Source organism: Lissotriton vulgaris, chromosome 3_1, assembly GCF_964263255.1.
Source record: "Lissotriton vulgaris chromosome 3_1, aLisVul1.2, whole genome shotgun sequence".
Taxonomy (NCBI): domain Eukaryota; kingdom Metazoa; phylum Chordata; class Amphibia; order Caudata; family Salamandridae; genus Lissotriton; species Lissotriton vulgaris.
In genome coordinates, this window is record NC_141689.1 from 732,407,401 (window position 1) to 732,422,099 (window position 14,699).

The following is a 14,699-nucleotide window of genomic DNA, read 5'->3' on the forward strand; positions in this document are numbered from 1 at the left end:
AGCTTCTACCATCAGACACATCACTGATTCTGGCCTGTATCTTAATCCCCATTATCCGGTATCCCCCACCTTCTCACTCTCCTTGTCCCACCCACTTGACCCTCCCCCTGCACCTCCTCCCCTCCCTCTATCTCTTATTTTACTTAATACCAGGTCGGCTGTAAAGCACCATCAAGAGCTATTTGTGCTGTTGGACACCCACCGGCCTGATATGTTATTTCTAACAGAAACATGGTTCTGTGAAACCTCATTGCCCTCTCTGTTGGCTGCTCTCCCTACCTCTTATGTGGCCCTTCGTGCCGATCGATCAGGGGGTAAGTTAGGAGGTGGAGTAGCCCTTATTTCTAGAGCCGAGTATAATTTTCAACTCCTTCCTTCCCTCACTATCAACTCCACCGAGCACCTGGTAGCTCGTTCTCTGGCTTTCTCTCCCCCGCTCACTTGCCTACTGATGTACCGCCCACCCCAACCTACCCAGTCATTCCTGCCGGCTTTTCAGGACCTGTTAGCCACCTTAGCTATAAATCATGCCTCTATTCTGGTACTGGGGGATTTTAATTACTGGCCCTCAGACCCTCAGGAAAGCTTAGCTTCCAAACAATTTTCCGACTCACTCACTTCCCTTAACTTTGCCTCTCACTTACACACTCCCACCCACACTCACGGTCATGTACTTGACCAGGTCTGGTCCCTTAATGTATCGGTCTCTTCCATGACCGTGTCCCCATGTCCTTGGTCAGACCACGCCATGGTATCCTTTTCTCTCCACCCTAGGTTGGCAACTAAGACTCCACCTGCCAAAAATATCTGGGCACGCAATTGGAATAGGGTGGACTTTACCGCCCTGTCATCTTCGCTGCTAACCTCCGCACCTAACCTTGAGGGCCTATCTTCCACCTCCCAAGCCGCCGCCATTGACACCTGGCTTGCGGGAGGCTGTGATAAGGTAGCCCCACTACGACGGATATCCACCCAAAGACCTAAGGAATCCAATCGCTGGTTTGGTGACGATCTAAAGGCAAAGAAGCTGACTCTTCGGCGTGCAGAAAGGCACTGGAGAATGGACTACTGCCCCTTATTAAAAAAGTCCTATTTATTTTTGCTGAATGACTATAAAAAAGCTATATTGAGCGCCAAAACAGCTCATTTCTCAGCGAAAATATTGGCAGCAGAGAACAAGTCCAGGGAGATCTTCTCCATTGTCCAGGACCTGGCGTATTCAGACAGAGCTTCCCCCAAACCTCCCCCTTCCCAGTCCCTCTGCGATTCATTGAACATCTATTTTTTGGAAAAAATTGTCAATATCAGAGCTAACATTCCACCTCCTTCCCACGCTTTTGTGGAGCCCACTCCTCCGACTGTTCATTGCTTTCTTTCCTCCTTCCCTCCGCTCACTGAGGAGGCATTCCTTGCAACACTCCCCAAAATAAAATCTGGTTCCCCGGCGGATACCTGCCCTGCCTACATCCTCCAACAAATCTACTCGGTCTGCCCCAAACCACCTTTATCCCTTCTTAACAGCTCGCTGGCTCAGGGTGTAGTAATTCCAGCCTTGAAATCTGCCACCGTAGTCCCTATTCTTAAGAAGCCTGGGCTGGACCCTTCTATCCCAGCCAACTACCGCCCCATTTCCCTCCTGCCCTATCTGGGCAAGGTACTAGAGCGACACGTTACATCAGTCCTCAGTGCCCATGTGGAAGCAAATGGTGGCCTTGCGTCCAGCCAGGCGGGCTTTCGGCCTAGGCACTCCACCGAGTCCGTCGTGGTGTCGGTCCTGAACCATCTCAGGGAGGGCATGGACCATGACAACAACCAGGCCTTGGTGCTCCTCGACCTCTCCGCCGCCTTCGACACGGTTGACCATACCATCCTACTGTCCCGTGTCGGAGCGGCGGGGGTCGAGGGCCCAGCCCTGGTGTGGTTAGCGTCCTTCCTGAGGGACCGTACCCAGGCGGTTCGGCTGGGGGATTTCTCGGCCACTCAACTCCAACTCACTTGTGGTGTCCCTCAGGGCTCTTCCCTTTCTCCCCTCCTATTCAATCTCTATATCTATCCTTTGATTTTTGCCCTTCAACAGCTGGAGGTCACTGTGTTTAACTACGCAGATGACCTCCAGCTTATCTTCAACCTTTCCTCTTCTCCTCATTCTATCTCTAACTTTCAGTCTATTATGATTTTTATCAGGGACTGGATGAACCACAATCATCTGAAGTTGAATCCTGATAAAACAGAGTTGGTCCTTACAGGTGGTTCATCCAGTCCCTGGAACTCCCTCTTCTGGCCCTCCTCTTTGGGACCCCCTCCCACACCCTCTTCCTCAGTTAAAACCCTGGGTATTAAACTCAATAACCATCTCAACCTCCACTCACAAATCAGTTCTGTCGTATCTTCTTGCTTTCTTGTTCTCCGCACCATCCGCTCTGTCTCCCGTTTCTTTTCTCCTTCTGCCCTCAGGTTAATCATGTCCGCCCTGGTTGTTTCCCGGCTGGACTACGCCAATGCCCTCTACAACGGCATCCCGGCTTACAGTCTCCAGAAGCTCCAGCTGGTTCAAAACCAGGCGGCCAGATTGATCCACGGACTTTCTCGTTTCCATCATTCCACCCCCCTGCTGAAAGCACTGCACTGGCTGCCTGTAAAGGAGCGAACCTTATTTAAGACTGGCTGCATGGTCTTCCAGGCACGCCAAGGGACTGCTCCGGCCTTCATTTCTTCTTTACTCAAAGAATACACCCCTGTTCGCGAGTTGCGGTCATCTACCCAATCACTCCTACAAGTCCCCAGATACAGACGTAAGAAATGGGGTGGATCCAATTTTTCTGTTTTGGCACCCTCCTTTTGGAACTCCCTTCCTGACCATTTACGTTCGGCTACTCACTACCCTGCCTTCCGAAAAGAGCTCAAGACTCTTCTTTTTACCCAAGCTTTCCCAATGTAATTCCTTCCCCTCCCTGTCATCTCTAGTCTTGTTTGTGTCACTGCTAAAGTTTGCCTCCATAGCGCCAAGAAACCGCATGGTGAACGTTGCGCTCAACAAATACTTTTTAAATTAAATTAAATTATAAATATGATTTTGTATGGGTCACAACAAATAACTGTCCTGTGTAGTCTCCCCATTATAACGTGTGTTAATTCTGAAGTACAAAACACAATATTCTACATCAGTTACATGAAAGCCTTTGATGGAGTATTTTGTATTCTTTTATACTTTCATTGATTTATGTTTCCCAAGAATGGGTTTTCTGTCTTCATACGACCAGATTTATAAATTGAAAAGCAGAGGAATGATTCCTTAATGCAGTGCTGTAAAATCACAGTTCCTTAAATAGGTACTCATTTCGCTTCATAGTAGACCATCATAATAGCCTATGCCTAGGATCCACTGAGGGGAATATTACCACAATTCTTTTAAAGCCAAACTTAAATATAAATTGAAAGGTTTGGAATGGGCTGTTTGGAAATGACTAAGAAATCTGTCACAGCCCACTTGGTAATCCCAACATTCCAAGTCATTCAGTTGTATCTTTTGTATGTATTAAATAGTCACCATTGTTTCAATGTAACTCCTTTCGAATTAAGTACTGTACATGTTATGGTGGTATATCCTAAAACTGGTCAGGTATGCTCTGTATTGGAATTTCTGTACAAAGCACCTTTCACTTCGTTTTTTTTCTCTTCAAATTTCATAGATCCGCTTATAGATCACAGAGAGCACGCTTCCTAAAACAATACATGTGAAGTTCTACACAGTGCAGACCTGCGCTTATATTATTACAATCTTTGCAACCTTATCTATGTGCTTTGCTGTTTAATGTTTTGTAAAAAAAATGCTGTTGGAATCGACGAAACTGCACCCATTATACATGCAGAGATTGATCAAATAGAATATTCTTATTCATTCTGTTCATCAATACAAAAACATCAACATACGTTTAGATGGCCAGGTAGAAATCACTATTTGGTGGTCCAGCTGAAAAATCAGAAAGATTTTGGAGTAATCGCCTCACCCCCAACTTGTCGTGGCATGCTGCATCATTGGTGATTATCTACGCCACAGTAGGTAAATACCACCATGATGGACTCAACCATTTCTGGGAGTTCTTAGATAACTGAGAACTGGATTATAACAGTGTGTCCAGAAAGAAAATAAAAATATCTTAGAGTATTCTTATGGAATACCCCTTATTGTTCGCACCCTAGATATAGTTAAAAATAAGATGATTACTGGGTATGCAATGAGATATAATGGCTCTTGTACCTATTCAGTTATGTCAACATGTTTCAGCTTTCCTTGAAATCCCATATAGGTCTCAGGCCTTCCTTCGTCAAGGCTGTTATAATCCCAGCCTTACTACTCATTCTTACAATGCGATTGGAAATGAGGCCTAATGCTCTCACCTATTCGTAGTTTGTTCTTGGAGAGGTAAACCTAAAAGTAAAGTTTACACAAAGGGAGAGCAACACACTGGGACCTTCAGACTGTGTTCATTTAAATATATTGGTCACTCACCCAACATGTGGATGCTGCTTGATTCAAAAATGTTGGTTATGCTTGAGCAGCAGAATAACCCCATTCTCTGTGGAATCTACTATGTGAAACGTGAATAAAGTGCACAGCACTGGAAATCCACTGCAAACACGGGCATGCAAAAGTGTTTATTTACCTCTAAAAATGTATATCCACGCACGCCACTCACCCTCATGTCAGGGTGGTTTGGATTGTCTTGGATCAGATTAGGAAGGCACTCCCCTGCAGTCACACACTTTGAAAATATATAGCAAAGGGGAATTAGGAGACCGAAAACAATCTACGACTATTTTTTCATATTATGTAATGTGGTCACTGTAAAGGAGGGTAGGCCAAAATATCAGGCCTTTTAAAAAAAGAAATAGTTGAATTTATTGTGGAGTGAGTCAACTCATTATTTTGCTATATTTCAGAAAGTGGGCACATAAAACACACAAACGAAGTACTGAGGAACTATTCATTTTGTGAAATACAACATATATAAAAGGCATGTTTACCATCGATGTCTGCGGTGGTGCTCTAGTAGTAAGGGTTAGGGAATTCACTGGAAGTTTTCCCACGTTGGATTAAACGATCGCACAGTACATGTCTCCTGTGCATTGTCAGTTATTGTGCTGTTATTGTAAATTAATCAGATGCCATGGCTGTGTCGACAAAACAAAGAGCTCGAGTCAAGATAAGTAAGTTACTGCCCGCTCCCCACTTGCACCATCAAGGTAGATATACCTGCCTGCACAACTAAATTATTCTCTGTCTGCCAGTCGTTGAACAAAAATGTTTGTCGGACAGTGCTTTGGGCGTTACAGGGCGCACATACTCGGCCACATAGGCCTAATATCACTGCTAAAGTGATTTCTGCCTGGCAATCTATAAGTGTGTTTATCTTATTCATTTTTTACCTTTCATGATTAATGAATTGTTCTAACATTGGCTTTTAAACATGTGTACAGGGTTTTTGAACAGGTTATCTTTTTTCGTTGTGTTTCACTAACCGATTAAAGACAGATTTGGACTTATTTTGGTTATTTTTCATATACATTGAAATGTCCTCTTTATTGTATTGGTAGGCTCCATAACATGCTTTTAATAGCTATATGTGTCATTCCAATTTTATCACCACCGTACGCTGCATAACCCTGCCATTTTATTTGCAGTCTAGTATTTCTTCTTCTCTTTTTCTATATACTAATGTAGAGAATGGCCAGTCTTGTTGGGAACTGGGACTGATTTTCCCACACTGCTAGAGCAATAAGAATAATCTTAAGCTTCAATCTTACAGAATCACCTAAGCAACAAGGACATCCTTAGTGAAAATCTGTCTGGTATAACGTGTAACAAACCAATCCACAAACAATATAGCTATATAAATAAAGAACTTATAAGACTGAACCTAATGTAATTAAAAATGGAATGGGGGAAATGTCACATAAGTAAGAAAAACTGGATTTAGAAAGAAACATATCCCATTGAATCAGCAGAAATAGAAGCTTATTGATGGTTTTAGGGAAAGTACGAAAATGTTAAAAATGACTGTCTCTTAATGAAAGTTCAACTGACACATAGGTACCAAAAACAGGTTGCTCCTCAATCACATATTCAGTCCGAACCTGTTCTATTTCTCCACTTGGTGCTAATTTTCACATTCACACGTTGAAACGCTTTTGGAGTAAATATCAGCAAAGCAGGTCAAATGGAAGCCTGTTTACAGGATACACTTTAGGACCTCCGATATGCTTCGTTGGAGTCCTTACTTAGCCACAGATGTGGTGTTAAAAGGTTTGAGGCTGGGAGTCCTGTTGACAGGCTGCATTTCCCAATGTAAGCTTTAAGCTTCATGCCTCTGGTCAGACGTTTTGGTCTGCGCCCATTATTGATTTGATGAAGTTCAGCGTGCCAAGACTGACATTAAGTGTGAGGAGGTTGCGTTTTGGGTGGAAGGATCTGCTGGGGTTCTCTTTGTCTTCCTGGACCTCTTAAGATCGTTTTTATATCTACAGAAATATGAAAAGTCCTGCAAAATGTGACTTTTTAGGCAACATACAATTTCTTGTAGTACCTTGAATTTGGCTCCAATGGGCCCCAGTCCTTTTGGGGAACTGCTTCAAGGGCTTTACTCCAACTCTCGCCAGTTCACACAGTCTTGCCGGTCGATCACCAGTTAACTGGAAAGTTTTCAACTCGTCAGAAGCTCCCTCCTATTTCATGACCTTTCTAGCTTTCAAGTACAGAGCCTTCCAGGAGGCAATTTACCAAGCAGAGGAACAGGCTGTGTGTGCACAGCCCGCCTAGACCCAAATATTCTTGTGGGTCTGCTAAGTGACTTGTATTCTACAGTTGTTGGAACAAATGTTCAAGCTTGCATTTGGGACACCTCTCACAGTTTTCTTACAGCAGGAAAAACAACCTTTTTTTAGCAGCAGGAAGTACGTTTCTCTAAGTGTACAAATTTGTTTGCTATTAGTATGCCCTCAAAAACAGTTTCTAGCTGTCAAGAGTGTCATTGCTCCCACTTACCCAAGAGTATGATATACTTGCTGCTCTAGGGCAGTGTCGTTTTGCAAATTAAATTTCTCGTTGCAGATAGCCAAAATCCAAAGTAGTTGAAGGATTTTTTGGCAATAGGAAGCTCACCTCACACACACACGGGCCATTTTTGATGACTATGCCATCTCTTCTCAGAAACCTAGGATCCCTGCACCTTCTATCACTACCAACAATAAAAAAAAGCCTGATTCCTGCAGCACTATTTAGAATCTGCTCGGGTACAGTGAGTGTGTGACGAGCAGGGGTCAGAAGGAGCGCACACATGGAGGAGGTATGGATGGAGGTCAGGAATGAGAGGGAGCAGCAAGTAAGCGAATGAGATGCTCACAGGTGGAAAGACAGAGGGGCAGTAGGGAGGTACGGTGGCGAGGCAGCGCACAGGGAGAGCAAACGTTGTAAGGAAGTCCTATATGCAGTTCAATTAAAACTCTGCATTGAGGCGAAAAGATACACTCTAGCAGCCAGTCAAGATGTAGTTATGTGATTGAAAACATTTCAAGCCAACAGCTGAAATTGGGTGTTCAAAATGATTTAAAGGGTGCGTACAGAACCAATGTAAGTATATTGTAAGCAAAAGGTCTGCCTGACAGCAGTGCAGTCAACCCACACCTAATGTGGGACCCATCAGATCACTGACCTGTCACAGATAAGCCAGTGCCTAGTCCTGCTGCCACACACTCCTTCGTGGCTGTATTATAGGAGAGAAAATATACACTGTCAGGTTACAAAAAACTAGATATGTTTTTGAGCCTTTGCTTGAGTCCCACTTGACTTTGTGAAAAGGGTGTCGCTTAGAGATAATGTTTTCTGGAAGTGAGCTAGGTATTACTATCCACCCTTATCCCTCAAACCAAGTGAATTAGCATTGATCCTTTTTGTAAGTAATAAACTGTTAATCACACATTTACTGTTTTGTTTCTGAATTGTATTTTCATAAATTGAATGAAAACCCATTTAGATGTTTCGTACACTTAACATATTCATTATATCTCTATATCTCAGTTTTAAGTTGTTGATTTCCCTGCAAACACATGAGAATATTTTTATATGCTACATTGACACAAAAATACGTTCGAGATTGATAGACCTCCTATTTTTACAACCAAATTACTGTTGTAGCGATGTCTGAATCTTAATTGTTTATGAACACATTCAATAAAAAAACTATAAAATATACTGGGTGTCGGGTGCGAATAACATTAGTTTTCTGTGCAAATGAAATGCAACTGCGTGCATTTGTCCTTTTCTTAAATAAAATAACTGATAATATTGGATGAAATTTAAAGTAATCATTTTATGTTTTTTTAATTTATTTTATTGTCCATTTAGCTTGATAGGTGGCTCCGACAACAAGCTGATATACAGACACTATGCTACGCTATATTTCGTCTTCTGTGTTGATTCGTCAGAAAGTGAACTTGGCATTTTGGACCTAATACAAGTACGTATTTCCTGTGTTTTTCCATACCTGAATATGTTCCCATCACCATTTGTTATTTAAAGTGCCTTATTTGCATGTGCTTCTGTGGTTTTGTAGGTCTGGCTACAGACTGTTTTAGCTATGAATATGCCACCACTACTTACCAAACAACACACACATACACACACATGTAGATTGAGAAAGGCGGCTTTTCTACTGCCATTTTTTCGCCATTGACTTGAGTGGGGGAACCCCCTTCAGGCATTGCTTGGTTGATATATCCTTCACGTTTTATACCCACCCACAGGAATTTGCTGATATGTACATTTCTCTTCATGTACATTGCGTTTATGAGCAGGGACCCAGATGGTTAATCTGTGACATCTCCAAACAGGAGAAACAGCTCCTTCACATTCCACAAAGCGATGATGTTGCCGATTTCTCCAGCAGGAGCCTTATAAATATATTTGTGCCGCTTGTCTATACTGCCGTGCCCTCATGACTTGTTTCAATGCCGCCCGGCTTATATGAGGGACGGGGCAATCTCCTCATAGAAGCAGCAGCGCCGCAACCTCTGCATCGGGACAATAGTAACAGTGGCTGTGATGCTCATTTGTGTCTGGCTTCATCAGGCCTTTGTGCACTTCACTACCTCCTGAGGTCCATGTGCCTAGAAGGCAGTGAAGCACTGCAGCCAATCTGTAGTGCCCCAGTGGTTCGGGTTCAGCAATTTCGGGAGAGTGGAAGAACCCACAAGTGCTGCATCGACCCCCAGGATGGGGAGGATGATGATGATATTCATGGCTGGGGATCATGATAAATGGCAAGTGACTTTTCTCTTCTGAACTGGACATTTGTTAAGTCTCTCAATATTCTCAGGGCAACGAAATTGAAGGTCTGCTTAGAAATGACACCCAATACCACACACTAAAGGAGCCTACATTTTTGTGTGGCACACAGCCTCGTCTTCTCTCTGATTTATCAGCAACCGAAAAGAAATAACCTGCTATCATTCATTTATCTGTTAATGATAGCCTTCTTAATAACTAAAATGAAACTTCCTTTTTAGAGCAATTATGCTTCTTTATTATACGCTCGTGATATAAAACAATTACACTACCACTTCTTGGCCATTTCCTTTCCTTTGCCAAATCCCTGTTTGTTCTCAGCCACAGATTGTCTCTGATTACAAGAAGTGGGACGCAGACCTTTTCGCTGTTCCTAAGTGATTTTATTTACTCAGGCAATAAATGCTGCGACAGTATTTGCAAATATGGAACCACAGCTTTTGTAAAGTCTGCAACATTCTCATTTGTTTAAGTTTCAAAGAAAATGTGTAACGACCCTGCATCTGTTTTTTTTTTTTAAGTTTTCAATATTTACGTGATAAGGGTAAAATGAGCAATACGTATGCCTTTATTTTTATTAATTTGCAGATAGACAACACTATAGGCAGAAATGAGCTAACAGACTATATCTTCATGAGCACACAGACCAGGTACACACAATTCTATATTGAACAGAGGATTCATGCATCAATTCTGTGGAACATATTACATTTGTAGTCCGAACAACTTTCCCTGCTAGAGCGTTCCTAAAGTGTGTAGCTTCATGACCTCCTAAGTATAGTTGTCGTCACCATTAATGAGTCTCAGGAGTTGCCAACCCAAAGGGCTTCTCCTGAAGAGTTGATCTTGACAAAAGAACCCCTCTGCAAACCAATTTGATTGAACCCACCTCCTACCTTCCATGGAGTTATAGAATGTGGCTTAAGAGGTCTTCCGATGGATCCCCACCGAAATCAGGAAGACGGTCACCCAGGCCCTCGTCACCAGCCGTCTGGACTACGGGAACACCCTCTACGCTGGAACCACAGCCAAACTCCAGAAAAGACTCCAGCGCATTCAGAACGCATCAGCACGACTCATCCTGGACATCCCTCGCCGCAGCCACATCTCCGCCCACCTGAAAAACCTGCACTGGCTCCCCGTCAACAAGAGGATCACGTTCGGACTCCTCACCCACGCACACAAGGCTCCCCACAACATGGGTCCGAAGTACCTCAACAGCCGCCTCACTTTCTACACACCCACCCGCCAGCTCCGTTCCGCCAGCCTCGCCCTCGCCCCACGATTCCGGAAATGCACCATCGGAGGAAGATCCTTCTCCTACCTGGCAGCCAAGACATGGAACTCCCTCCCCACTCACCTACGGCTGACCCTGGATCATCTCTCCTTCAGGAAACAACTCAAGACCTGGCTGTTCGAGCAGTAGCGACCCCCCCCCCTCCTCAGCGCCTTGAGACCCTTACGGGTGAGTAGCGCGCTATACAAATTCTGTGATTGATTGATTGATAGGGTTCTTTCTGTTTTAAACCCAGATTCATCCAGGTCCTCACTTTGGAAGAGGATGTATCCATTATGTCACCTTGTCTGCTCATGAGGACAGCATGTCTTTGTGATTAGGGTTGATGGAAAACATGTCCTGATTTTTGTACATTCGGAGCTATCAAAAGGCAGAGATTTGTTAAATCATGCAGCTTTTGCAGACAAAGTGTGATCACAAGGCCCTAGTTTCTTTAATATTACCATGGCCTATAGCCGGTGCCCGCAGACGGAATAGAACCTGATCCAAACTGGATGGTAACATCATTTCCTGTTTTTGAAAAAATAAGACCTTTTTGCCTCCTTCATCTTTCTCAGCCGTCTTGTTTCAAAAGTCAGAGCACTGTACTTAGTGGAATCAAATATCTTTAGATAACAAAAAATGCTGTAAACATTGTCTAGTGAGGTAATTTTTGTAATCCTCAAATAATTTAATGATGCAGAGTCTGGCTTGCAAAAAATCTCGCAAATTAAAAGTGCATAGAGGAAAGATGGTCATGAGTCTGAGATAGGTTCTGCGTATAATGACTGGCTTTTAGGTTTGCTGTGGGTGGTAAACATAAGCAAAAACAAAAAAATGCTTACAACGGTTGCTGCTTTGAGGTCGTATGGAATTTTACCCGGTACTTTCTGTCATCCTGATTGAATAACAAAAATCCTGCCTTTAAAAAAAGTTTGATTTATTAATACATTCGACATAAATTGTATTCCCTCAGCACGTTGTGAGTTAATTAACTTTGCTCAAGGTTTGATCAGTTAGAACTTCCTGACACTTATCTAAGGTCATGCCAAGGCGGCATCTGCCCCATTTGCCACTTGCCTCAAAAAAAGTAGCAATAATGTTTTGATACTCATAAGCATGTCCACTGGAATTATGCAGCAGGGAATTTCCAAATTATATGGCAGGGTTGACTAAGTTATTTGGTAAGAAAAGGGAAATCATGCAGCACAGTTTGTGATAGTATTATTATTATTATACAATTTTTACTACGTGTAATACTGGACAAAGATTTCACCCTATTAGTACCTGTTTAACAACCAAGTGCAGAAATGTGAAACAGAAAAATGACCAGCCTACTTTGAACGGCCTTCCACTGTGTGGGAACACAGGTTGCCACTTTTTAAGTAACTTTTGATCCGTTTGAGCTACAAACAGCATTTTTGGGGGGGTAAAATCTGCAGATAATGGATTATGTAGAAAAAGTGGTTGATCCATAATTATCCAGAAAATGCTGCATAATTCCAGTGTCCCTGCTCATAAGGCATTTGCTTCGACAGCCAGGTGCAGGCGATGTTATCACTGGTTCTCATTTTAAGAATAGAATGCGTCAGTCAGTGTATTGATGCTTGTACTTCAGAAACCTGGGTATTACCTGCAGGCCACGGGTTTGAATCTTGATATGCCTTACTGAGCCATTCATGTTTCTGAGGCTGATAAAGTGGAAATTCCATGATAAACTATAATTTAAACAAAGTAGTAATAATAGCTCGGTTTGCGGTGTGCGCTCTATGAAGAGTTAATAGTAGTAATATGTGTCTCACCAGAGGCCAAGGCAATAGAGTGCGAGTGAAACCTTCTAAATGCCAGTAAACTGAAGTCTATCAGGCATTTGCTTTTATGCACCGAGCAGAAAAACTAGTATAAGGATAGTTCTGAAAGGTGGCATGTGGGTTTGATGAGGACCATTCTTTTCTGATCGGTGCCTGTGCTGTCTTTGATGATAGTGCTCTGGAAATATTACGCTGAAGTTAGTGTGTGGCGAAACAGGACACCCCAAGACTGAAACTAGAGACACGAGAAGGAAAACAGCCTTCTAAGCTTACAACAAATGTAGTTTTCTACACAATTAACCGCGGACTCGCCTTCTATAAATGCAATAAAAAACATAACCTGACGAAAATCCGTCTCTTTTCTTGTTTGTCTGAACATGCTTTGTAGACTGGTGAATTATTTTGATCTAGCTAGTAGAAGATCACAGTTGTGTTACTGTGCTATAGCCTGTATCTTCGTCCTGGACAGTCTTAAAATATTTACCGAGTGATAAATGATTCACATTAAATATTTATCTCCTGCTGTTGGGATATTTATATGCATCTAGATATATTGGAACTTGCATACTCTAGCAGTGTATTGTTTACAATTACATTTACCGGCTTACACTCTATTTTGATCGTAGTTTGAATAATTCAATGTAGATTAGATTTAGATTTAGATTGTTTTGGTTGTAAATGCATAGGAATTATGAATAATTTCAAATGTCTGTGGCTTATTCTTTACAACTCTGTAATCGTTTTTCTATAGCAGTAGTATATCAGGCTTTCGAAAGACAATATTCTGACCTAAAGAATCGCATAGACCTGCGGCTGGCAGTTTCATTCTTATTTAATTCTGGACCCTCGGAATTACGGACAAAATTCATTTGCAATGCCACTATTAAACATTTAATCTTCTGCTCTTGGATTGTTCTTGATATGTTTTTTTGCCGTTGTATATTTTTCCAGTTTATGTGATACCATTTCTTTGACTTTCAAGAAAGGCATACTTTGAAAGCATGGCGATGACAATTGTAAATATCCTTTTTAAGTCTATCCTAGATAGCTTTAGCTTTTTAGCTTGGCTACTTTAATGTAAATAAATAATACAACATATTACACTGGAAATAATTGGGCAGAAGTTGTGTGCTTCTGCTGAAAAATAAAAAAGTGTTTGTATTTCTAGATTGTGCTCAGTACAGGCCGGTGTTGGTTATGATCAATGCCAATGATTGACTGCAGGCCTGATTGGTTCATTAAGAAAAGTTTTGACAGATGCCATGGATTTCGAACATCGTTGCCAAGCACCATAGGCAGGGGCTTTATATTGTGAACCCTCTGGCAAATGCAATAGGGAGGGACTTTATATAGTGAACTCTGACAAATACAGCAAGATAGGGTTTGATGTAACCCTGATACATTAAACAAGTAGGGGGTTAATATATATCACCCTTTTTATTGGCCTGGCACTTGAACATGATTGATATCTGCATAGAGTGATTTAATGTGTCTTCAATATATACTTTGAGCTTTCCTAAAATTATCAATGGGTTTTTCTAAGCAGCGATCACATAGGGTCTAACGCCAGCAGGCCTGAATAATAATGTGGTGGGTGACAACTCGGTTAACATTTTGATTGACTTAACAAAGCCTATAGTCCTAACTCTTTTGATTGTGAAAAGCCTCATGTTTTCCAGTGGACGCATATAGGTGCATTTCTGTTTTTTACGACTAGAGCCTGCTCGTGCATACATTGTCACATGATGTGCCACATATAATGGAAGTAGACTACATTTATTGGGTTACTTGCTCCCTGTGGTATTTCTTTATTGTACATGATTTGCAGCCAGGTTAATATTCAAGGCCCCTGTGAAAAGAAATTTCAATTTAGCCTGAAATCTTTTTCGTTTTGAGTGTAGTTTTTAGTTGTGTGTGCATTAAAATATTCATAATTTTTTCTATTTTTGTATTTGAGCATCACGAAAAAGGAGAACAGTGATAGTGCACATCGCACATTATAATATTTGTTTAACATAGTGAACAAACATATCCATTACAACAGTAAGATGAGTTTAGGGACCAGTATGTTATCCCAGTTCAGACAGCTGCTGTGCCGCAACCTCGTACACATAAAAGATAAAAAGGAAAGGACAATCATTATCCAATTTATGGGATAGTAGCATAATCGAGTCTGCCCAACATCCCAACTTTCCCACTTTGTTAGTAACATAACATATAACATTAAACAGACGCAGATGTGTGATCAAGGCTTTGCAGGTTAGCTCGCAAT

At 42.0% G+C, this 14,699-nt stretch overlaps 1 protein-coding gene across 2 annotated transcripts in view; it reads left to right on the top strand.

Moving 5' to 3' along the window:
• Window positions 1-14,699, top strand: part of AP3S1 (adaptor related protein complex 3 subunit sigma 1) — a 149,520-nt gene that overhangs the window by 13,189 nt on the left and 121,632 nt on the right. For both annotated transcript variants that reach the window (XM_086961057.1, XM_086961058.1), the window contains exon 3: window positions 8,402-8,513. In XM_086961057.1, coding sequence (XP_086817183.1) covers window positions 8,402-8,513 — 112 coding nt within the window. The remainder of the gene's footprint in view (window positions 1-8,401; window positions 8,514-14,699) is intronic.